Here is a 26,729-nt window from a genome sequence, read left to right on the forward strand (position 1 = left end):
TCATTTTGGTGATCAATGAGTTTTAAGGGGAAAAAAATAATTTACTACAGGGGGACTTTAATATACCTGCTCTCAAACCAAGCAGCATGCACCACTTGTCACCATGATGGTAACTCTCCCAAAACCCATATTAACAGAAACTCTTCAAATTAGCATAACAAAACATTAATCACTACTAAATCTCCCACTAAACATTAATCTTACACAATAAACATTATATAACACTTAATTTTAGCATTTACTCTCCCTTTCGAGTACCATGGGCAAAGCTTGCTGGGAAACAGAAAACCATGTCCATTTTTAAGTTTGTCTAATTTAAAAGAAATTAGTTCATAAAACTTAAAGCAATGAAACAGATTAGATATATCAATTCTGCGTACTCGAAAGAAAAAGAAAGTGCTAAATACTCGTAAGTTAATATGACTGAACTAATTTGCTTAATTTAAGTTTGTCCTACTTAAATCAATTCATTATTTTGACCGTTAGGGTTTACAGTGTATGTGACTGGCCTAAGGAAAAAACATTCATATCCCCGGTTGGATAGGTAATGCGGCTCAAACACCGTTTTTTTGTTTTTTTTTGTGACATGCCAGCATCTGTCACTGTACATAAAAGAGGTAAGTCATTGTGAAATCTACTGGAAATGAGAACGACAGGTTATATTTACGGCATGCAATATAGTGTTCATTTCTGAATGTGAATTGGTACATTTTTCCAGTATTTACCATACTTTCAATATAAAAATGAAAAATATGGAATATAAAAATTACTTTCAAATAAAGCATTTTCTTTATAAAAGACAAGTTTTGGTCTGCAACCAGTACAGGTAATAGAGTTCAACTACTTAATGACCACTCAGTGTAGCTAGACACAAAATGGTCTAGTTCAACAATTTTATGATTTGTCCATGCTTGTTTGTGAAACCTTAAGTCAATTGGTTATGTGTTTCACATGGCACAACATGTCTAGACTCTCAGACGAGGAAAACAGGCGTTATCAGATGCTCAAAAATGAGAGAAACCCAAGCAAAACTGTGATTTGCAAAACATAAAGCATGCTAAAATTGAATCCACTTGGTGAGAAGCAGGCACAAGTATTGTTCTGCATATCCCACCAGATGTGCGCACAAATCAGGGCTGCAACCGTTTACTTGAAAGGCACAAGAAAAGGCTGGGAGGGTACTACCCATGTGCGTCTAACCTGGACCAAATGTACGCAAAACATCTTGTTTACACGAACCTCCACATGCTGCTCTGTTTAACACTTCACAGGATTGTTATAGACTCCAGTCTCTTCTCCTCTGAAATCCACTAAGTCATAACTTCAATGAAGCACAGTGCCTCAGAAATGAGGTTCAGCAAGGGCAAGGGGTCGTTCTCTTTCAGTCTCCTTTCCAGCCTTTGTTTCCATCTTCTGTTTCTTCCTACAGTTACATGTTATTATGTTACGTGAAAAGAAGACAACGCCACAGTCAGAAAAATGAATCAAAAAACAGACTCCTGAAACTGGACAATGTCTCTGGCGACCAACTGCCTTCTGTAATCAACCGTGACTGAATCAATAACCTCTTTTTATGAAGTGTTCCATATAGTGGAGTATGACAGAAGCACAGATCCGAGCATGAAGGGTCATCAAAATGTTACTGCTCCAGCAGTAAAATGGATGAATGGAATGGTTTATTTTAAATCAATAAGGCTGGATTCTAGTACTCTAAAACAAGCAGCTTGGTGAAGTGAATGATTACATGTTTTAAAGGATGTTTTTGCTAATTAAACTTTTACACTTTAAAGGTATACATAGTACTTCTGAAGAATATATGTTTACAATGATGTACACTCACATGAGACGAGTTTATATTTAGGTGGCCTAAAAATGGGAGACGCCTTGTTGAAATCACTTGACCAATCTTGTTATTCAATTGACAATTACTACTACTAATTACTACATTTACTACTACAAAAATAATAATATATTCAATTTATAAAGCATTTTCAATCACTGCCCTAGGTGCTTTACAAACCATAAACAAAGGTACAGCTACACAAAACATGCAAACCTAGTGAAGCGATAATAAAAACCACAATGACTTGCAAAGTCTTGCTTTGACACAATCTACACTGTGAAAAGCGCTATATAAATAAAGGTGACTTGACTTGACTTGTATGTACACTACCGTTCAAATAGTTGGGGTCGGTAAGATTTTTAAAAAATGCTTAAAAAGTTTTTTTCCCCCATTACTCTAGTCTTCATTGTCACATGATCCGAAATCATTCTAATGTGCTGATTTGGTGCTTAAGAAATATTTCTTAATGTTATCAATATTGAAAACAGGAAACTGTGATACATTTTTATCAGGATTCTTTGATGAAAAGAAGGTTCAAAAGAACAGCATTTAAGAGATTTAAAAAAAAAAATAAATGTCTTTACTGCCACTTTTGAAAAGTTTAATGCATCCTTGTTGAAAAAATTTAGCAATTTCTTTTTTTTTTAATTCTTACTGACCTCAAACTTTTGAACAGTAGTATAAATCTCATAACCTACGCAAATGACGCAGTTAAAGAAGGATGTCATCTCACAAGGTGTTCTTATAAACACGTGCTAGAACATAATCAACGGAAATTAACCTTCCTCTTCAAGCACATTGTTGGCATGACAGAAACAGGTTTTAAGCATGAGCAGTGCTGTCTGTCAGGTGCATGACGTATGTGTGTGCGTGAGCGCAACAGAACATGTGGCCCGTCAGCTGTCAGTGTGGTGTCTGTGTTTCTCTGCTGTCATCGCTTAGAAGATCAATGAGCCCCAGTGGGCACCCTCCCCCCGACTCCACCCCTCCCTAAATCACGCTGGCAAACAACTTAAATATTCTACCATCAAAAGCCACTTGTAATTCCTTTGAAAAGAAATATTTACAACCCTCAAAGTTTCTTATTCGAAAACGTTAGTCATTTAATAATGCTTTCATAGCTGTTATTAGCGAATTACAATCTTTTCCATTCTCCCTGCCTTGCTCCCAACCACGTTATTTGTTCTCTCCGTCTTGTTTGCGTTTGTTTGTTTTACAAGTCAGGAAACTCAGAGAGAAGGAATGCACTTGTCCATTTATTTCAATGACAACTCTCATGAAGCAACACTCATTCAGCTGTGAAGTTGATGAGAAATAGCTCTGATATTTCCGAGTCATATTTTCCCCTCGTCATCAGACAAGATGAATTCACATCTCACGTGCAGTTCTTACAGACACGAGGGCGTCAATGCTGCATGGAGAAGGTGGAATCATTGACCACTACTAGAATGAAAACAGCCTTGAGGAATCCACACCATCAAAGGCTTTGGGATTCAATTGTTGATCTATTATTTCCGTCAAAGTGCTTACCTGAGAAAATGAGCATGAAGAATGACCAACAGATGTTTCTTGCTAAGAGTTTGCGTGTCTGTATCCTTCGACTGATTTGTTGAATATTACAAGATTGGTTGCACAACTACTTGTATTTTCACTTCTAAAATTACAGGAAATGTATGAAATTCTGACACAATTTTAATGCTTTCTCCTCTATTTTTAAGTGGGCAAGTAAAATTTATTTTCGTAATTGATTAAATGTATAATTTTCTGTCCTGCCCGCACCTGCAAAAGCCTGTAGTAGGAGGTCTAAGTGGATTTTTCGAGCCGTTAGATTTGTCTCGTTCTGGTGTCATAGGTTTTTTTTTTTTCAATCCTCCACACACAGTGCTTCATATCTTGTATGCTGTATGCACAAGGAATGCGTTTTCCAATGCTGTCGCAAACAATCAGAAAACACTGACAACATTTAACGGTAACACTTTACTTGAAGGGGTGTGCATAAGACTGACATGACACCTTCATAATCATGACATGACACACGTCATGAATATGAAGGAGGTTTTATGAATGTTTATGACAACTGTCATTAAGTGTCATTCGCTCAGTCATTTTTAATGCAAAGATGACATTGTTTGAGATGTCCGAGTTATGACAACTTGACATAAACCAATACATCATAACCTGTCAGTGTCTTTGTCATGACAATTTGACATTATTTAGCTTTATGGTTTAACATTACATTAAACTGTCATGTGGTTGGTTTTGACATTGGCTGTCATGAGGCCATTTTAATAGTGTCATGAATATGTATCTTGAGCTCAAGTACAGTGGTACAAATTGAACTTGTCATTAAAATGTCATTAAGTGACAATACTCTGACAAATAATTTTTTAACAGCGTCATGACTATTTTTCATTTCATGTTTTTTTTTTTTGTTTTTGTTTTTTTAAGTTTCCACCAACAGAAGGTCAGATAATAGACAATTTCAAATTTCTTAAAAAAGATGACACTGTTATAAAATAATGGTAACACTTTATTTTAACTAGTCTAACTAGAGTCTTTTAACTAGTTGCTTATTACTATTAGCATTCATATGGCTAAAATATTGGCTATTTATTAGTACTTATAAAGCACATATTAATGCCTTATTCTGCATGACCTTATTCTACATTCTTAATCCTACCCAATACCTAAACTAACAATTAACTATAATAAGCAGTAAATTAAGAGTTTATTGAGGGAAAGGTCATAGTTAATCGTTTATATATGTGTTCCCTATACTGAAGTGTTACCAAAATAATGTAATGTAATGTTAACCCATAAAGCTAAGTAGTTTTTTAAGTTTGATAATTAATCTGCTATGTCATGATTATGACAGGTTATGATGTATTGGTTTATGTCAAGTTGTCGTAACAAAGACATCTCAAACAATGTCATCTTTGCATTAAAAATGACATAATTGAGCGAATGACATTTAATGACAGTTGTCATAAACATGCATAAAACCTCCTTCATATTCATGACACGTGTCATGTCAAGATTATGAAGGTGTCATGTCAGTCTTATGCACACCCCTTCAAGTAAAGTGTTACCCATTTAACTCTGTACCTGTAAATGGTTTATTCTTTGTTGTACGACGAATAACATTCTTTACCTTAAAGGTGCCCTGTGTAAAATTTGGGAGGATCTATGAAAGAAACGCAATAAAATATACATAACTATGATTTCAGTGGTGTATAAAGACCTTACATAATGCACCATAATGTTTTTTTTACTTTATAATGAGGCATTTCTATCTAAATACACCATGGTCCCCCTCCATGTCAAGTCGTCTTTTTGCGCCGACATGTTTCTACAGTAGCCCTAAACGGACAAACTGCTCTACAGAGGGCGTTTCATCACTCTGTTGTTCTTCTTCTAAGAGGCAGCTTGCATCGTCACTACGTTGAATACGTACAAAAAACAAGTAGTAGTAGTAGTCATCTGGTTTATTAGGAGCAGAGAACGTTCTTTGTTAGAAGTAAGAAGAAACCTCATTGCTTGACTGGCTAACGTACTCTCTGCTGTCTCAGATGATGACATCTTTTTCTTGTGTCAGCCAGACGGCCACCGTAGCTTCTCTATTTTGCTTCGAAATGGAGGGGCGAGCTACCGTTGGTTGCAGTTTGCAACCTCACCGGTAGATGCCACCAAAATTTACACACTGCACCTTTAAAAAAAAAAAAATTTGAGTAACTTTTCTTATATTTTTAGACAAATTATATTTTGTTGGAATCCCACAAGTCATTTCTTTCTCCCAAAGAACCTTTGGACCCATCTAACCTCTAGTTAGTGACTATTTTTATTTAGCATTGACTGATGTCTACAAACCTGTTAAAACAGTTTAGGTAAAAAAAAAGGCCATTTTTAGGCATTTACATCAAACTTTATCTGTTTAGACTGCAGTTGCCTTTGGGTGTCATAGTAAAAACGCAAACTTATGTAGGTTTACTCTGTGTGAGACTTCAGCTGTAAATGTTCTTTGTTTTGTGGTCTTCTCGTTTCAACACCTGACCGAACAACCCATCGCACAAAGAACACACATCAAATACATGTATAATCATTCAAACTGAGACGGATTAAGAAAAATCTGATTTGAATCATTTCAAAGCACCTAAAAAACAACATCGATTTCTGATGCCTGTCTGAACAAGTCCCAAGAGACAAAGAGTGCATCTCAGTCTAATAAATATTTCACATTAATGGAATGTTATGTAATTTCATGCAACACACTTCATTTAGTGCAGTACTTGGCGGAAGATCTATTCATTTGCCAGCTCATGCTTTAGGAGTCCAAAGCTGATGTTCCAGTGAGTTTAATGAGTTCAATCTGGCCTGTAGTGAAAGGGATGAGATGCTGAACTGATGACAGCTGCTCTATAAAAGTAAATCTCCCCTCATGCCTGTACTGTGAGAAAGCGATCACTCCCTATGAGTGTACTGGCATGCTGACCTACCTCATGCTTCCTGCTGCGCTCCAAACACATTAACACAACAGGAATGTGTGGCCATCATGTGCAAGTGTGAAGGCGGTTGTTTGAATGCTGGGTTGTGGTTCTAATGGATTTGACATGATACTGGAGAGGCTGTGAATGCGTGTGTAGGAGAGGATGAGAGATAAGACAATTTACTTGTCCTCCCCTTCAATCACCTCTTCTCTCTGCCAGCACAGCTTGTCAGCAGTACTTCCTCCATGTAAATGACAAACCACAGCTTCCAACTCTAAACACTCTCAGCCAATCAATTATTTCAGCTCGCTCTCAAGAGCAGAAGCACACAGGAGGTTGCATAAACCATGTTTTCTGCACTACTATTCAGGTACTTTGTCACTATTAAAGCATCTCCACAAAAGAAATAAAAAATAATATACAAAAGTTCAAAAGTTTGGGGTTAGTACAATTTCTAAAAGAAATTAAAGGGTTAGTTCACCCAAAAATGAAAAGTCTGTCATTAATTACTCACCCTCATGTTGTTCCACAGCCGTAAGACCTTCGTTCATCTTCAGAACACAAATTAAGATATTTTTGATGAAATCTGAGAGGTATATGGCTCGTCCATAGACAACAATATAATCACTAGTGTTGTCAAAAGTACCGGTACTTCGGTACCAAGTCGATACTGAAATTTTGAAAATGTGACGATACCAGAATTTCTGTACTACCGGTAGTACCGAGAATCTGGGTATATTCGGTACCCACTGATAGGGCTGTGCCAGTATTGACTTGAATATGACACAAGTGAAGCACAAAGCTTTGTTTACAGAAGAAATAATAGGTTAGCAATTAAATGTGACATCGGAGCCATGGAAACATTTTGGTTAATGCCGAATAAGAGAGGTGCGTGAGTCCATACATTTAAGCTTCGTATTCTGTTTTCCGAATCGCGATCTGGTCACCTGATTAGCAGAGAATTTAACAATATTCCATTAGTTATTCCACTGAACATGAAATCTTTGTTTATTTTCCCAAATCTTCACTCACGCAGGGGATTATAACGTTTCTTTCGTTCGCATTTAGGCCTATTATAGGCTATTCACATTATTTACTGTGGTAAAGTAGAAAAAACACCGTAGGACAGAAACCTTTTTGCTTGCACGTCAGTTTCTATTTAACATAGTTTGTGCTTGTTATTAGACTTTATAAAGCGCGTCAAGTTTATTTGTATAGCGCGTTTCACACACCAGTGATTTTTACTTTCGTTTTCTCTGGCAGCGCTAAATCAAACATAGCCTGAATGTCTTGCCCCTGCGGAGGATAAAACACGCTCTTCAGACCTTTCACAACAAGTGTCAGTTGCTCGTAACATCAGGAGATAACGAAGATATTATTAAAGAGAAATGGTCTCTTTCCTGCTCGTGTCCCACATCCCTCTCAAAGCGCAGAGCGGCTATATCAAAGTAATAACGGGACTTTGGCTATATATGACGCGTCTTTGTGTGGAAATAAAAAACTAATGCTTTTTGAAATAATATTTAACTTTCTTATTATTTTGGTTACCATTATTTACCGATATTTATTTCATAGTTTTACAGGCTGTAGTGTGTTGTTTCTCTGACGGAATAGCTAAAATAAACACGCACGTCTGTTACCCCTGTTGAAAAAACGAGCATATGCTGGTAAAGTAGGTTTTGAAGCTGGTATGCTGGTTTGAGCTGGTTTATGCTGGTCCAGGACCAGCTTAGGACTAGTATGGACCAGCAGGACCAGTTTAGGACCAGCATTTGACCAGCATACAGCTTCAAAACCTACCTTACCAGCATATGCTGGTTTTTTCAACAGTACACAATGGATGTTTGAGCATTTAATTATTTATTTATTTTTTTTATATTTCAAAATTTATTTCATTGAAGTAGCCTATATATACACACACACAAACACACACACTCCAAATCATATTTAATGTTTTTAAAATAGGCTATATAAAATAGTAAAATAGTTCCAATAGATTTTACTGTGGTACAGAAATTGGTACCGAGAACCGTAAAATTTTCATGGTATCGGTACCGACTACTGGAATTTTGGTACCGTGACAACACTAATAATCACCACTTTCAAGGTTCAGAAAGGTACTAAAGACATTGTTTAAAAAAGTCGACGTGACTGCAGTGGTCCAACCTTAATTTTATGAAGCGACAAGAATACTTTTTGTGCTAAAAAACAAAACAAAAATAATGACTTTATTCAGCAATATCTTCTCTTCCCTGACATTTCCGTGTTTACATCCGAATGCCTTGAGTACATAGTGCATAAGTACATAGTGTATGAGTGCAGAGTAGGGCTGCACGATAATGGTTAAACAGAATAATCGTGATAAATAATCGTGATTATGATTTTGAGCAAAATAATCGTGATTATCAATCAAAAAGGGTAATGTAGTAATGGCCATTTTGCACGTTCTTTACCAACCTACACTTCACACAAAAGGCCTGTAGGTGGCACACCGACTTCATTTAACCAACTATGATAACTTCGTTAGATGGTAAATCAATACAAAACACATGGTTTTGGTGAGCGCTTTGTAACCTGTATTCACATTAGATTTTAAAGCAACACAATTCGTTTGCAAATGAGACAAACCACAGATTCTGATTGCCCTGCAAATTCGTAAAGCAAAGAATGATGCTTTTTGATAGACATATATATATGTCCCTGGCTAGGGACATTCTAAAATGCTTAATGTGAAAACGCTTAACGTGGCTTAATGTACTGAGTTTTTACTTAAGTATTTTTCTGTATAGTATGCTTTATTAGTATAGCGTTTACTAAGTTTGGTCTTTTAATGTCACTGTCTTAGGCATTTTTTTTTTATGAGAGGAAATGCTTCATTAAACATGTTGCATTCATATTCTGGGCTCATCTGCTTTTCTGTACATAGTATGATTTATTAGTATGGTGTTCACTAAGTTTGGTTTGTTAATAACACTGTCTTAGTAAATTAAGCCACGTTAAAGGGATAGTTCACCCAAAAATGAAAATTTGATGTTTATCTGCTTACCCCCAGCGCATCCAAGATGTAGGTGACTTTGTTTCTTCAGTAGAACACAAAAGATGATTTTTAACTGCAACCGCTGAGGTCTGTCAGTGGTATAATGCAAGTCAGCGGGAACTTGGACTATAAGAGTAAATAAAACACGAAACGATCGGTTTGTGCGAGAAACCGAACAGTATTTATATCATTTTTTACCTCTAATACACCACTGTCCAACGGCATTCATCACTCGATTCGTGAGGTCTGATCGCGCTCTGACAGCGGCAGTGATGTCTCGCTCTCATTGAAGTATATGCGCGAGACATCACTGCCGCTGTCAGAGCGCGATCAGACCTCACGATGTCTTAGGACATCAATGTGTCGTCACGAGCCGCAGGGTTTAATTTGGATTTGTCTGTCGTGTTTTATTTACTCTTATAGTCCAAGTTCCCGCTGACTTGCATTATACCACTGACAGACGCAGCGGTTAGAGTTAAAAATCATCATTTGTGTTCTACTGAAGAAACAAAGACACCTACATCTTGGATGCGCTGGGGGTAAGCAGATAAACATCAAATTTTCATTTTTGGGTGAACTATCCCTTTAAGGTTTTTCACGTTAAGCGTTTTAATGTTAAGCGTTTTAGAACGTCCCAGTGGCGATATGATATGATCAACTGATTATCATTAAGAAAACTGGTGAAACCTTTAGGAACTTCAAAAGATAAAACAGCGAAACTCCTAATATTATTTCCAATATCCAATAATTCCAAAAAGCAGAATTTTGCTGTGGAGATCGCTAAACTCCAGTGCACATGTTTGTTTTCAGGTCATCAGCGCTTCTTCTGCATTTAGGAGCGTGTGCACGGAGTTGCCAGATTGCACAGATTAAGTAAAACACCGGCAAGAAAGTATATCCTTTAGGGAAAAGCTCTATTTGGGAGATTTAATCTATTTGCATCTGGCAACCACAAGCATATCCCAAAGAAAAAACACGTTTTCAGGATAAATAACGAGCGGGCTAATATCGTGACGATTATTTGTAATCAATCGAGAGAAGCAGATATCGTTATCGCGATTAAAATACGATTAATCGTGCAGCCCTAGTGCATAGTGCGTCATTTGGGATGCAACTTATGATTGGGAGCCAAGTCATGCTACATAGACCTGCGAGTAAAGGTAACAACCTTCTGTCCTGGATCAGACCAGCAGTCCAAAAGTGAATCTAGCAGTTGTGAGCAGAGACCAGCGCTGTGCAAGAGGCCACCATCTCCCTCAGGACACTGGAGTAAAAGCAGCTTACAGCTCCATATTCATTATTTAAGTCTCTCTCACTATGATTAATTCACAGGGGGCAGGTTTACTTGGAAATAAGAGCGAACAGTAAATCATATTCCCAGAACCTTGTCATGTGTAGTGGAGGTTATATGATCTATGGTTGCATCTTACATCACTGGTGTCACTGCATTGTAGTTAACATTGAGACAGCTTGTATGGTCTGGTATAACATCACCTCAATCAGGCTCCTGTTACACACTGTTCTGGGTTGTACAATCACTAAGCATTTGTATTCCCATGGCTATTCAGAAAGGTAAACTGAAGCCAGGTTTGTGTAAGCAATGGAAATGCTTGAGAGCAAAAGCACTAAAAGTCTTAAAAAGACACTACTAACAACATTATCAATGCTAGCACTGCACTACGATCAACAGTTTGAGATTAAATTGTGACTAGAATGACTAAAGGACAATCTCTTCTCAAGCGGACTGTCTGAAGCAAGCTTGGTAGGAAATTAATTTTTCACATTTTAATGCAAGTTCTTTGTCTTCTCTTCTAACACCAGCACTGTCACTATTTAAACCTTACATTAGAGGTCAGTAGAGATGCAGGTGGGGTCAAGGAAAATTTCTGGTATAATTTTAAAACTTTTTTATAGCTGCAGTCTAGACCTTTATATAAAATATGCAGCTTCTCTTGTGCATGAAATATTAATTGAAATGTAGGCAACAATGCAAGCTGGACGCACTGGTGAACTCAGAGTTATTCACACTAATCTGGTTTGCATATAAAGGTTAAAGGTGCTAAAGAGGATGTTTTGTTTTATACATTTTTGCAATATTACTTGAAACTGTCTTTACTAACTGATAAAAGACTATTTATTAGGTGCACTGAAAGGAATAATATTAATATACATCATCTGTGCATGAGGTAGGGCCTTAAAAACATCAGCCAATCGTTTACGCGATTGGCCCTCTGGCTTGTCAATCACTGCCATGACGTTCCTTGTGAGAGACGAGCGTGGATTGGCCCTCTGGCTTGTCAATCACTGCCGTGACGTTCCTTGTGAGAGACGAGCGCAGCTGCGCTCTCCAGTAACTTTACACACTCCACAGACGCCGCATGCAATGTTTTTGTCAGGAGACAGGAGTAACATCTGCAGATTATGAGTTACCTGCGGTGAGTCCGACATAATGAATCCACTAACACGACACAGCGAGCGAATGCCGGTGGTAAACACTCGTGTTCCAATACTCGTGCACGAGTTTTGGGAGGCGTTCCCTTGAAATGAGCTGTGAAGGAGAGGGGTTATTCTTACGCATGCACTCATTTCAAAAACTCAGTAACAGTCTTTGGTTTCTCAGTCGACGAAAAGATCCTCTTTAGCACCTTTAATGAATACACAGAAGGGCAGATTCATAATTCATTGATTCATTGATTATTTTTACGATGTCTTTAACTTTTTAAAGCTTGAAAATGTTGATTACATAGACTTTCAATCAATGGATTGACAAAAATGATGAGAGAATATTAATAATATCTTCACTTGTGTTTTGAAGATGAACGCAAGTCTTATAGGTTTGGAAAGACATGTAAATAATGACAATTTTCATTTTTGGATGAACCTTTAACCTTAAAGGGGACCTATTATGCCCCATTTTAAAGATGTAAAATAAGTCTCTGATGTCCCCAGAGTGTATATGTGAAGTTTTAGCTCAAAGTACATCACAAAAAATTTTTATGACATGTTAAAATTACCACTTTTTGGGGTTGAGCAAAAACACGCTGTTTCAGCATGTGCCCCTTAAATGCAAATGAGCTGCTGCGCTCGGCCTGAGAGGACGGAGCTTCAAGAGCTTATTCTCCCCAGTTAGAATTCAGTCAGGATGCACTATAATGTCAGAAACTGCGAATATATGCTGCATGGAGATAGAACAGGTATAGTTTAGTTCAATTATGGTTATAAATTATATTGTCTTCTTCCACTACATTAGTACAAGCCTGTTGTACCGGATCCCGTCCAAATGATAGCCAAAACTTTACAGATGAGTTTTATAATGTTTATTGTACTTCACACAAAAGATGAAGCGTCCATTTTCACTTAAGCGCTAGGGATGGGCATTTTTGGCAATTTTTCATTTCGATCATCAATAGGTTTCAAAAACTATTAATCGAGTACTTGGGGGGCGGGGCATGTGCGGGGGGCGGGGCATGGCCTTCATGGAGATAATGCAAATATCTGAAGACTGTTAGAAAAATGAATGCTAAAAATAAAAATATGACATGAAAACCTGTCTATGAACACATGAAAACGTGATTAGAACAGTGTTAGATTGAGTATGATGCAGCAATGTTTTTAATAAGGAAGCATCTAAAAGGAACAGCTGCCTGAGGTGAGTGACACCAATAAACTGAAGCCCGTTCTATGACACATCCTATGATATTAATCAGATAACTTAGATAAATAATATAGACGTAACATTACAACTTGTATCGGCACAAAAGGATGCAAATGCCAGTGAATTTTAAGTTATGAGCGATAGCGACAGTGAAAGAGAGAAAAGAGAGAGAGAGCGCCTTCATGCGCTTTCACGACAGTGCGCTGAATAACGGGTAAGGACAGGATTTACTGTAGATTTCTATAAAGTTCTCATTATAATGCCATGTTTATGCCAGATCTGTGCTAATCACATTATTGATTTCATAATTTGGAAGCCATGTGAATTATGCCATTGAACAAATATGACGAAAAATGCACTGCTGCATTATTATAACATCAGTATTTTAATTTTTTTTAAAGAAACATCTAAAAACAATATGACCATCTCAAATAAATCAGTCAATATCAGGCATTGCATCTGAGCATGAAACTAAACACTGATATGCAGTGCATTCGGCATCTTAATAAATATTGATATCCCGACCCAACGCATCCTTTAGTAGATTAATCAGATGTAGCTATTACAACTTTCATCTGCAAAAGGTTTGCGAAAGTGTAACTCTGATTGTGCTTTAAAAATTGTCACTAATATTTCAGCAATATTTTGGATTCAATTTGCACTTTCTGATTAACCAAAATATTATTTTACAGTATGAAAATCACTGATGATTATTGCTAAATTAATTATGAATAGAATTTAAAGGATATTTTCAGCACAAGATAAAATCTTGGCGCTGCACAGCTTGCACTGAACTGTATTTTCATACATCTTGTCAAAGTGAAACTACACATCACTACGTGACTTCGAGGCCATTCGCTCTCTTCTCACGTCTTTTGACGCGTGCTGTGGAAAGCTAAACAATCGGAGCTCAGGGCGCCACCCAAAGTGCTGCTATAACCAATCAGGAGAAAAAAGAAAAAATACATTTCGATCATCGTTTACATGATCGATCGTCGCTGTCACGGTCGAGTACTCGAGTACTCGGTCGCCGTTGCACATCCCTAGTAAGAGCTTAATAAAACACAGTGCAAGTGTGCATTAAAATATTATCCATAAACTCTCTCTCCTTCCCTTGCATTATCATCAACATACACAGCGAATTACACAGAACCACTCGTTACAATTAACAGTAAACAAATATATACAGACCTTATGCCTTTTCGGGTGGTACTTAAACTGGTAAACTTTATATCCGTAAATCAACTCCGATGAACTGCAATAAAGTGCTCTCACCTTCATTACTGCCGTATCCAGTATCACTCTGGAGACTGTATGCTGGATCATGAACAGTTTACTGATCAATCCTTGAGTAACACATTTTTAGCACAACTTCTGTTTTGTATTGTCCCTTTGTATTGACATTCGTTCACAAAGCAGTCTGGTGTGAAATGATTCACGCAGACATAAACGAATTTTGGTAAAGTTGAGGGAGCATTTTCTTCGAAAACAAAATTATTCCACCTCGTCTTCAGCAATTTCGGGGAGTAAATGGAGAGAGCTATGTGGACTATCCATCCAGCTACAGAACACATAAAACACTTGGGAGACGTTCTCATCAGTGCAGTAATGGCAGACTGTGTAAACACGTTGTGAACTCGCTCAGGGCGGTTCTATGTTAAAACGGCAGTGTCTGTCAACACTCGTGGGCGGGGCTGTGGCTAATGTGACGTCACACTGCCAGGGATCTGGAAACGGCTTGTTCTGAGACACTGCTTATGATTTATGGGGATTAAAAAAAAGGAGTGGTTGGGTTTTCATCATTATAGGGTGGTTGTTTACACACACTGCCAACACACATTTATAGTCAAACACCATGCAAAAGTGAAATTTGCATAATAGGTCCCCAGATCCTGTTATGGTAATTGTACAAATCTTTCTATCCACCTTATTTTGCAACGCAGAAGTAAATGATAAAACTATCTGTGCTATAAAACAGTTTTTATAATTAAAACAATACATTAAAATAATATGGTAAGAAATACCAGTTTGCAATATCAAGCAGCATAACAAGCTGTTTTACACAGCTAAAAATAACTGGAAGCGGATGATAACAGAAGCTTACTTACATAACAAATAAGGTGGATAGAAGCTTATTCACCTGACCGTAAAAATGTCTTTGTTGTCATGTTTCCTGACCTTTGAGATGTCCTGACCATCGATGAGGATGCAGCCTCCTTGCACGTCATAAAAACGGAAAAGCAAGCGGATGATGGTGCTTTTTCCTGATCCGGACAGACCAACCTGTTGAATAAGATATTAGCGGAGGTGATCTTGCACCTTTACACACTTTCTTAATTCTGTAAACGTTTTAGTACACTATATTCACAAATGTACAATTCAAATAACTTTTTACCAGTGCAACTGTCTGACCAGGCATCACTGTGAATGAGACTTCACTGAGAATCTCTTTTCTGTCAGGAAATAAAAAAAACTCAGATTCAAAAGACGTTAGATGTTAAAAGTACTGCTCTTCAGTACCAAGCTGATATTACAAGTTCTTACCAAACATATGTCTTCATCGATATTAGCATGACTCACCCAGCAGTGTAACTAAAGCACACATTCTGGAAATCAACCCTTCCTTCTGTGAACGACAGGTCTCCGGCATTCACATCATCCTTTACCTACAGCAGAGAGGAATCTGGAAGTTAGAAAGTGCAATCTGGGTATGTATTACAGGACACACGTAGACAAGCAGGGCACTGGTTTGGCAGTGAATTAAGCAAACCTGAAGAATGCATTAAAATTGAATCCATGGCAAAAATGTTGAGGCCTCTTTCTGGTCAAGTTCAAGAATCCGTTTGCAAATTCGCTGTGACAGCTTTTGCGAATAAATAAAAAGAAATGTGAAGATCAGATAAGGTTTTAGTAAGATTATTTGCATATGAATGGAATCTAAAGGGACTGGGAGTGTCGAGGAACGACCGGCTGTTGGTTGTGTGACTTTGGGGAGAGGGTTCACAAAGGACGGGGTAACTTGAGTGAGTGCAGGAGGTCATGACAATAAATCAACACTCATTGGCCCACAAGACCAATGCTGGAACATACAGAGGGGCTGCAATGTGGCTTTTAGGAATCGATTAGATGGGCACTTCTTCGGTACAAACTAGCTGACTAGTAAAAGAACTATTTTGAATTGATTTACCTTTCACTTTACTACAAAATGACTCAAAACATCCATCCTTAGTGACTACTCACCTCTTTTTCCTCTGTTAGTAGATCAAACATGCTCTCCATGTCAACAAATGCACTTTGGATCATTCTGTGTAAACACAACAGTGCAATGGAATAAATCAATGTAGAATCAAACTGAAAAGTTTGAAAACTGCCTGAATTATAAATATAATAAGCAAGACAATAAATGAAATCTTATTCATCATAATTTATTAAACTTAATTATGATGGATATTTTGTGATGTAACTAAACGAACATCCAAAACAGTGCTGTGTGCTGGGCTACATGCGCTCATTGTATGTTTGTACATATGCTATTTTGCCAGCTAAGAATTCACAAAGAGCTTATAAAATGTGTAAAGGAGTCAAAACAGCGTCAGGAATTCCTCCATTACACACAAACGAAGATTTGCTGCAACGGGCAGCATTATTCCTTTGAGCATTCGGTCCTTTTTGGGTCACATCTTGTGACACCTGTCCTGTTTTTGGTTTGTTTAGATGTCTTTGGTCCCTGTTGCATTCATATTTCAATTGAAATTGTTTGGAAGCAGACCAAGACCCACCTTTTCAGGGGTCTCGTCCGCTTGTTAGGTGCGCACCAAGGTTCGGATGGCAGCGTTCACGCACATTCAAATGAACCGCACTACTGTTTGCTTTAATCTAAACAAACCTACCAAGTTTGAACACATTATAAGAATCAAAGGGCCGGATTCACAAAACATTTATAGGAATAAAATTGGTCTTGCATAATAAAGTTGAGAATATTTTGTATTACCAAAACATTTCTTAAGATTGTTTTAAAGACAATCCTTAAGAAGAATTTGAATTCCTGAAAAGAATGTTCTTAAAAATAGATAAAGACATAAATAATCAAATCAAAAAAATAAACTCTTAAAGTTATGATAACCTCCAACATATGTAAAATCCCCAAAGATAATGATGAATTTGTTAGGTTTTTCTCTAGCTACATACACAGTATATAATACATATTACTAGAGATGTGCATGAGCAATCTGAAAACCTTAAAATTAAAAACCTTAATGATTGGTCATGTATGTGGGATGTAACTTTTTGCTGAATTGGAAATTCAGTAACAACTCCACAAAAATGATTCCAATTGTTTTCTGTTTTTTTTAATTATTTTATAAATACAACAACTTTTTGGCAGCATTCAGCAGAAATGTGCTCACAGGATGTATTCACTCACACACAGAGATACAAGTGTTTTAGATTGAGTCTTCGGCAAGAACTGCCATAAAATCAGCACCAAAGCCTGTAATTTTCTTCTTAAGAAAAAAAGCTGTTCATAAGAAAACATTTGAGACCTTAATTTTTTTTTTCCAAGAACTGTACTTAGGAACATTCTTAAGAGCTTCTCAGAATTTATATTAAGAAATTTCTTTAAGAAGATTTTCATGAATCTGGCCCCAGAACCTCCTTTTCTAATCTCACCTATAATATGTACCAAACCAGTTGAGTGGAGTGTAGAGCTGGATAATGTAGGTTCCAAAGAGGACATAGTCACCAACCTATGAGAACAACAACAGAGCATGAACAACAAAAATTATGCTCAAGATCAATAAGAACTAGACTTCCAATTTTGTATGAGTGGTGATTACTGTACTTGAAACTTGTCCACTGTAACATAATATGCACAAAGCAGCGATCCGGCCAACAGCCCCAACCCAATGATTACGTTCTGGGTTTGGTTCAGGAGGGCCAGGGAAGCATTGGTCTTCCATTCACATGCCTGAGCAGAAAGAAAATCCAACTCAAGGTCTCTCCAGTCAACTGCTTACAAAGTCTACGTTTAAGTGTTTGCATTACCTGATATTTCAGGATAGCATCCTCAAAGCGCCTGACTTCAAAACCCTCTGAATTATAGTACTTCACCTGAATGGTGAGACACATTTTGTAAAATTGCAAGGTTAACACTGTTAACAACACTCCATGGCCAACCTAGGGCAACTTTGTTATGGCATTTGGTAACGTACAGTTTCAAAGTTGAGAAGTGAGTCCACTGCTTTTGACTTGGCATTATTGTCCTGTGTGTTCATTTCCCGCCTGTACTTGGTTCTCCATTCAGTGATGATGATGGTGAGAGCTGAAATCAAATGTCAAATTGAACTAGACATCAACATGTGCCTGTTGTTGACTGTCAGTTCTTATAAAAATATTAAAACATGCAATAAAAAACAATTTTAGAACGAAATGCACCAATGATTAAAACGTTCATTTATTTTAATACAAATTATGAGAACGCTGCTGTGTACTGACATACACTAATGTTCAAAAGTTTGGAATAAGTGCTTTTTTAAAAGAAAAATTAGTACTTTTTTATTTAGCAAGAATACATTAAATTGATAAAAATTGACAGTACAGACATTTATACTGTTACAAAAGATTTCTATTTCAATTAAATGCTGTTCTTTTGAACTTTCTGTTCATCTAATATTCCAGCAGAAAAAAAGATCACATTTTCCAAAATATAAGCAGCACAACTGCTATAAAACATTAATAATAAGAAATGTAGAATTACTTAATTTGAAGAATCATGTAACACTGAAGACAGGAGTATTTGCTGCTGAAAATTCAGCTTTGCCATCACAAGAATAAATTACATTTTAAAAAATATTAAAATAAAACAGTTTTTATTATTGTAATAATATTTCTGGGGTTTTTCTGCATTATAAAATAAATGCAGCCTAAATGAACAGAAGAGACTTAAAGCATTAAAGAAATCTTACTGACCCCACACTTTCAAATACAAAATTTGTGATTAATCACATTAACAACAAAAATATGACTTTAAAAATAAAAATAAATGACTTAAATTGTTAATATTTTAATCTATTGACATCCATAATATGAACATAAGTATGCTGCTTACAGCACAAATGTAAGTACTGCACTTACTGAGGTAGAGGAACATGCAAATGAAGACAATGAGGCCGAACCAGGCACTGAAGTACGTCACAAAATAGATGATGGCAATGACGATGTCAGCAATAGTGGGTACAATGCTGAACACAATATAGCTGTAACACAAATCAATGAGAAACATTTAAAGATAAAAAACAAAAACAGAGTTTTCCACCATTTTAATACAAAGCATGTCTAACTAACAAAGTTCTTTAAAGAGCAATAGGGTGAAATTGAAAGGACCTTAACAAGTTGTTGACTGAGGAGGTCCCACGGTCAATGCTGCGCAGGACATCTCCTGTGCGGCGGCCCAGGTGCCAGCGCAGAGAGAGGCCATGCAGGTGACCGAAAAGACGGACCTGCACCACACGGCTGGTGTACTGCTGGACACGAGTCCACAGGAAGCTGCGCAAGTTACTGACAAACCCTGACGTCCCTGAGCAAAGATGACAGTTAATGGTTTGTACAGAGTTTAAAATAGTATTGTTTAAAACCAGTTTCATATGCCTCTTCCTTACAATATCAATATGAAGGTCAACCCTCACCTACCCCTCCGCCCTGCAAGAACTTAAGGAGGACGTAAACACAGACCGTGATGGCCAGGGGTCTCCAGCTCTCCATTGCTGACAGCTGGTTCACTGGAATATTATAAATGTAGAAACACAGAGATGATGTGAGTGCATTTACACTTGTGCTGGGCTCAACTGGTAAATGTTCTTGTTTTGAGTCAGGATCAGCTAAAAAAAGAAGAAACTTTTCATACACTACCATTCAAAAGTTTGGGGTCTTCAAATATTTTGAAACAAGTCTTTTATGCTCACCAAGGCTGCATTTATTTGATCAAAAATACAGTAAAAACAGTAATATTGTGAAATATGGGTTACCATTTTCTACTTTAATATATTTTAAAATGTAATTTATTCATGTGATGGTACAGCTGAATTTTCAGCATCATTACTCCAGTTTTCAGTGTCACATGATCCTTCAGGAATATGCTGATTTGCTGCTCAAGAAACATTTCTTATTATTTTCAGTATTGTTTGTAGAGACCTTGATACATTTTTTCAGGATTCTTTGATGAACAAAGTTCAAAAGAACAGCATTTGAAATATATACAAATGTTATAAACGTTTCCACTGTCACTTATGATTGACTTAAAGGGTTAGTCATTAATTACTCACCGTTCCATAAGACGAATGTGTCGTGCTGCTCACGTGATCAGCTTTGGCCAATACTGAGCCGGCATTCGGACGTAAACACGGAAGCCTTCACTGTGCTTACTGCGGCAACTACGCAAGGATAACAACAGGGAAGAGAAGAGATCGTTGAATAAAATCGTTGAACCACTGCAGTCACGTCGACTGTTTTATCAATGTCTTTACTACCTTTCTGGACCTTTAAAGTGGTGGTTATATTGCTGTCTATGGAGGAGTCATATACCTCTCGGATTTCATCAAAAATATCTTAATCTGTGTTCCGAAGATGAACGAAGGACTTACGGGTGTGGAACGACATGAGGGTAATTAAAGGGCTAGTTCACCCAAAAATGAAAATTTGATGTTTATCTGCTTACCCCCAGGGCATCCAAGATGTAGGTGACTTTGTTTCTTCAGTAGAACACAAATGATGATTTTTAACTCCAACCGCTGCGGTCTGTCAGTCAAATAATGGGAGTGAATGGGCTCTGACAACGGCAGTGATGTCTAGCACTCATTGAAGTATAAGCGCGAGACATCACTGCCGTTGTCAGAGCGCGATCAGACCTCACTAACCGAGTGCTGAACGCAGTTGGACATAGTGGTGTATTAGAGGTAAAAAATGATATAAATACTGTTCGATTTCTTGCACAAACCGATCGTTTCGTGTCTTAGGACATCAATGTGTCGTCACAAGCTGCAGGGTTTAATTTGGATTTGTCTAAGCAAGTTTTATTTACTCTTATAGTAGAAGTTCCCATCCACTCCCATTATTTGACTGACATGACGGCAGAGGTTGCAGTTAAAAATCATCATTTGTGTTCTACTGAAGAAACAAAGTCACCTACATCTTGGATGCGCTGGGGGTAAGCAGATAAACATCAAATTTTCATTTTTGGGTGAACTATCCCTTTAACGACAGAATTTTCATTTTTGGGTGAACTAACCCTTTAATGGATTCTTGCTGAATAAAAGTATTAATTTCTTAATAATAAACCCTTAATGACCCCTTTAATTGCATGAATATCCGCACGGCTCTGTATAGGAGGCACAGACTGAGAACACATTTCACTGCTGTGTTTTCCTATTAATGAGTGTGTGCAGAACATCCTCCCTTTAATCACACATAGACAATAAAACTTTAATATCCTGAGTCATGCATAACTACATGACTTCAGTTCAATACACCAAAATTTAACAACCGCCCAAAACTGCCAACTCACCGACCTTTATGTGAATCCACAACAAAAATAACAAAACATCCAAAGGGATGCAGTCTGAGCCAGGAGCCACAGCATAATGTATCTTACAGAGCGAACACATTGGTCCGTCCTGGGAGCTGAGAAAGATCCTCAATGCGATTCATTTACATTCATGGCCGTTTTGATCGTGCACTCGGAATCAAATGAGGAAAGAAAAGATGGAGAGTTGAAGCAAAAAAGAGAGAGAAAAAAAATCAAAACAATACAAGAAAATGCCCATGGCAAAAGCAAAAACTCTCTTCCTCTTTCTTGAGCTGGGGGCGTAGAAATGGATGGTGAGAGAGTTGATTTTTATCCTTGGCATGGGGGCAGAGAGAGCTGCGGACAAAAAGGCCCTTGTACCAGCGTGTTAACTCGGCTAAAAGCCCCTAATGCCCCCTAATCGTGACTGGCAGGGTTGGTGACCTCCCCTATTACCCCTCTCAATCTCTCTTTGCCACACAAAAGCTCACTTTTCTCCCAGCGTGGCTTTCATGTGCCTCCAGATGCAAAGCTGTTACTCGTCTCTGATAATGAAGCACATACACACCACCGACTTCAGGAAGAGATCAAATGAACAGCGTACACTTAAAGAGTGAGGATGATAAGAGAGAATGAATAAATGAATCAAGACAGGGAATTTCAAAAATGGGGGAGAAAGTAAGAAAAAGAAAAAAAAAAAAAAGACAGAAAGAAGGGTGGAAACAAAGTCTTGAGCCACAGAAGAGTTTAGCATAGTTGGGTTTTGTCCCACGTTTCTTTTGTGAAAGTTCGATACTTCTTGGCTTATGTGAACCAAAGGCTTTGACTTCTCTGAGAGGTTTTGGGGGCTGCTCACCCATCCAGCTGGCCCTCAACAAGGGGCTAAGAAAACTGGCAAAGGAGGGGCAATCTGACTTCACAAGCATGCTCCCGCATATACATTCTTGACTTGTTACATATAGTTTTTCATCAACAAATATCTATTTAAGTAATATTTTAATTTGAATTATGTATCTGTTATATACCCTTTTTTAAACCTCAAAAAGGCCTTTCCAATTATTTCTGCAAACAAAAATCAATCATTTATTCATTAATGCACAATATATATATATTATAAATATATATATATTGATCACCTTAAAAGTGCCCAATATTGAGCAGCTCCCACCTTCCCAGGTAACAGGGCAAATGTTAAAAGATGCTGTCCTCTATTGGTCACGTATGGTAATGCAACAAACAGTGAAAGGGTCTTTAGCTATCCATTTTTTTGTTTGTTTGTTTGTTTGTTTGTTTTTTCCACAATTACTAGGATAGATTTCTTAATACTTAGATCATTTTTTCAAAACTCTTCACACAGTGAGCACAACATCAGTCCATGTGGGCTAAAGTGTGGATCATTTATCATTGCTTTGGCACAAAATGCACTCACTAGATCTTTCAAATTACATTAATTATTTTCTCAACTTAAGTTCAAAACCTAGCATAATACAAAATGAGTAAGACAGCAATTTGCTACATTTCTACAGTAATATCATATTGAAATATATTATGAATATTAAAAACTGAAATACTATTAAAAAAATTAGGCTAGATATGGCTGGACACCTGCAAATTTTAGTCTTTCAATTTCATTACCATCCATACAATTGTAAACATTGACCATGTAAGATATACTGCAGTAAATTATAAACAGCAGAGAGATGCAATTACTGTTTAGTAAAGAAATTTTACAAAAGAAAACTACCAGTGTAAAGCTACCTGTTAGTGTTTTTAGGTCATTGTTTTATAAGTGTGTTTGTTCTGTGACATTTGCTAATGTTGTGGAAGAATGAGTTGATTGAAGATATGAAGTGTTTTGGTAGTTGTAGTGCATTTTGGATGTGAAATTAACTGTTGTACCAAGTTGAAAATTGGTTAGAAGAACTGTGTGAAGAGTTTTGAAAACATGACCCATGTATTGAGAAATGAGGCCCTAGAGATTGTTTAAAAAATAAATTCATCTGTAATGTCTGAGCAATGTCATAAATCAACTTGTTAATTTTTTATTAAGGAGCCTTATAAATTATTTTCAAGGGTATTTTTTTTTTTACCTTTATGTGGACATTTTTTTTTTCCAAGTATATAGTATTTTATCCATTTATGTCAATTACTTCAATTGAACCAACTGACTTTTTGTTGAAACGATATATACAAAATGCAAATACAAAAGTAACTGTATCAATACACAAGACAGAAAAATGTGTTCAAATTTGTTTTTTTAATTAACTGGCCGGACACACTGTGTATGTGCTGTTCTTTTGAACTTTCTAAATAAATGGATAAACATTGTATCATGGTTTAAGCCCTAAATCAGCATATTTGAATGATTTCTGAAGGATGTAGACAGAATGTAACATTGAAGACTGGAGTAATGATGCTGAGAATTTAGCTTTCAGGTGGGGCTTTTTTGTCCCTGCTGTGGAATGACTGTATACCACTTACCGATATATATTAGACCTGTATGTATTAAATTGATAGACTTTGATTGGCATAGCCTGAGAGTCTAGTCTCACCGATATTCCTGCTGTAAATGGGTACAAACACATTGATGACGCGCTCAAGAGCCAGCAGCCCAACACACAGAATCACCAGACCCTGCAGCCGCACACTTCCCCGGGGCCACATGAATGGCACCAGCAGACACACTTTTCTCCTGAAGCCCTGCCATGCTGAGCTAGAGATCACCTCCACATTGCCTTGTCTTTCAAGCTTCTGTTGAAGAGTAAAAAAAAGACAAAGACGTTGTAGACAGTGTAATAAAAGGTACTGAGAATAAATAAATAAAAGGTTTCCAGTGATTGTTATTCTTACCTCTACAGTCAGGGCAAATGATGCTTGCTCGGTTCCATTTCCATGTGCATTTCGTTTCGTGCGTCTTTTAGAGTTTGCCATTGTTTGACTTCGTATAAACAATCAAGCTCTCAAAAATACAGTCTGAATGCATTATTCCATCAAGTATACTGCAGTCTACGGATCTGCACTAAAATTAGGCTTTAAAGTGCATTTGTGCGCGTGTACTGATATACTGACCTTACGAATTCAGCTGAAAGGAAAACACTCTCTGCGTATCATATGGGCAGCTTTCACATGACATATAGACGTGTGGTCATGTGGCTCAGATGTTAAATGAAAACGCTGACGCTTTTAAACTCTGAAAAGACTGTTTTCCTCTTTTGGGTGTTGTGAAAGACTAGTTTTCGTTTCGAGCAGCAAATGTTGCTTGCTAGCGGTTTCTAAAACACTATTCCTCCAGAGGGCGCTAGGCGGCTCAGAAAGGCAGATTCTCCGTCGAGTCGCATTCAAATCACACGGCTTTTTTGTTTTATTAAAGTTGTGTGTACTCTACAAAGTTTAATATTTTACATTAATTCTAATTCCACGGATTGGTAACTGAAATATAGATGGAAATGGACCACAGAAATTTCTATAAAATTATATGTAAAAATCATGGTAAAAATGCGTTGCCAAGTAATTAGAAAGGACTGTGATTGGTCCAGTCTCAACAGCGCTGAGAAAAGTAACAAGTATCACATGACAGAGCAGGGCCGCGCCTTCTTTTAATAGCCCTTTTATATTAAGTAAAATTATAAAGCACTTACGTTTTAATGTAGTTAATTACTAAAAGTAAACGTACTGATCGATAAATTCTCGTTTAATTATTATTTTTTATTTCTAATTTTATATGATCCATCCGACTGGTCAAAATACGTGAGGGTTTTATCAAAGACACTCGTATTGTTTTGAATAGGAGAGAGTGCAACGCGCAATATGTCGGAATAAGTCTCGCCTTCTAAATAAGAGCCAATCGCCGACTGGTAAAGTCATCACGACATAAGCAACGGTTTCTATAGACCACTTTGGAGCAGACGTCACAATGACGTCACTTGCAGCTGCGCGCGCATAGTGGTTGCAGAAAAATAGCGGTAGCAATTGGAGGAAAATAAGAGAATAAGAGAAAAATGTTTTGTTGTGCCTCTGGATGTTGGAATCGGAAATCAAAAAATATAGTCTTAATTTTGAAAGAAAACCATCGTTGAAAACGTCCTTTGAAGCTAAACGGAGACGTTTCACAGACTGGACTGATGACACCTGCAAGGATTAGTCTACTATTAAAGCAGGAATTTGATGTAAACAGTAAGTCTACATAATATTCACATATGCAGTTCAGAGGACATACATACATAGCAGTTACAGCATTGAAATAACATTTAAACCTATAACATTTCACATAGATAACTTTTAAACAGTCTATACAATTTTAATTTCACAATTCTGACTTTTTTCTTGCATTTGCGTGTTTATTACTCCCAGTTCGGACTTTATTCCTCGCAATTGTGAGTTTATTTCACAATTCTGAGGGGAAAAAAGTCAGAATTGCGGGATAAATTGCAATTCAGAAAAGACAGAATAACGAGTATATCTCACAATTGTTTTTCTTTGTAAGAAATGTGAGATATAAACTCAGATTTGCGAGAAATAAAAGTCAGAATTGTGAGATATAAACTCGAAATTAACTTTTTATTCTTTTAATTCATGACAAACAAAAACAAAACAAAGTTGTACGCCTCAAGAGACTTATACGCTTTTAGCTTCTCCTGAGTATAGGCTATACACTTAAGGTGTCAATCAGGTAAATATATATCTCTGGCCACTGGATGCTTGGCCATTTCGTTTCATCATTTAACCACTGACAAGGTGCTATGGCAAACGGATCCGTAAGCTGTATCCCACTCGGTAATGTTAATTTTTTTGAAATAACAGTGCTTATCGCTGGGTGAAGCTGCTGTGATATGCCGACAACATTTTAAAAAAAATAACAAATCAAAATATTCTATAATGTTTCTAAATCTTAACTACTTTGAACCGCTTCGTCGTAACTCTCTAGTCGTACTGGTTATCACTCCCGGGTTTTCTGCAACCACGATGCGCGCGCATCCCGAATGTTTACAAACAGTAAATAGGCCTATAGAAACAGTCAGACTCTCGCCTCCGAAATGAGGCTCAAGAGACGCGCATTTAGGTCTGCGCATGCGCATTAGCTTCACCCAGCCTAAAAAAAAAATGTTTTTTTTGTCATGATTCGAGCTTTTGGAAAAACAAATTTTGAGACAGTT

General features: G+C 37.1%; 1 protein-coding gene across 5 annotated transcripts in view; it reads right to left on the minus strand.

Annotated features, from left to right (window-relative positions):
- abcb6b (ATP-binding cassette, sub-family B (MDR/TAP), member 6b) overlaps positions 1 to 25,441 on the minus strand; it is a 61,236-nt gene extending 35,795 nt beyond the window's left edge. For 3 of the 5 annotated variants that reach the window (XR_007185253.1, XR_007185252.1, XR_007185251.1), the window contains exons 1-13: positions 24,427 to 25,441; positions 24,129 to 24,327; positions 19,703 to 19,795; positions 19,401 to 19,593; positions 19,152 to 19,273; positions 18,230 to 18,339; positions 18,063 to 18,128; positions 17,860 to 17,985; positions 17,688 to 17,764; positions 16,260 to 16,323; positions 15,600 to 15,685; positions 15,415 to 15,472; positions 15,198 to 15,302 (exon numbers count right to left, since the gene is read on the minus strand). Coding sequence is in view for 2 of the 5 variants with exons in the window: in XM_048193355.1 (XP_048049312.1) it covers positions 15,198 to 15,302; positions 15,415 to 15,472; positions 15,600 to 15,685; positions 16,260 to 16,323; positions 17,688 to 17,764; positions 17,860 to 17,985; positions 18,063 to 18,128; positions 18,230 to 18,339; positions 19,152 to 19,273; positions 19,401 to 19,593; positions 19,703 to 19,795; positions 24,129 to 24,327; positions 24,427 to 24,507 (1,380 nt within the window). In the remaining 3 variants the exon portion in view is untranslated. Of the gene's footprint in view, positions 1 to 15,197; positions 15,303 to 15,414; positions 15,473 to 15,599; positions 15,686 to 16,259; positions 16,324 to 17,687; positions 17,765 to 17,859; positions 17,986 to 18,062; positions 18,129 to 18,229; positions 18,340 to 19,151; positions 19,274 to 19,400; positions 19,594 to 19,702; positions 19,796 to 20,338; positions 20,578 to 24,128; positions 24,328 to 24,426 lie in introns of those variants that run through there. The other 2 variants (XM_048193355.1, XM_048193356.1) reach the window with 2 other exon arrangements.
- Between the last annotated feature and the right edge of the window lie 1,288 nt (positions 25,442 to 26,729).

The sequence above is a fragment of the Megalobrama amblycephala genome, linkage group LG6 (assembly GCF_018812025.1).
Source record: "Megalobrama amblycephala isolate DHTTF-2021 linkage group LG6, ASM1881202v1, whole genome shotgun sequence".
NCBI classification, from domain to species: domain Eukaryota; kingdom Metazoa; phylum Chordata; class Actinopteri; order Cypriniformes; family Xenocyprididae; genus Megalobrama; species Megalobrama amblycephala.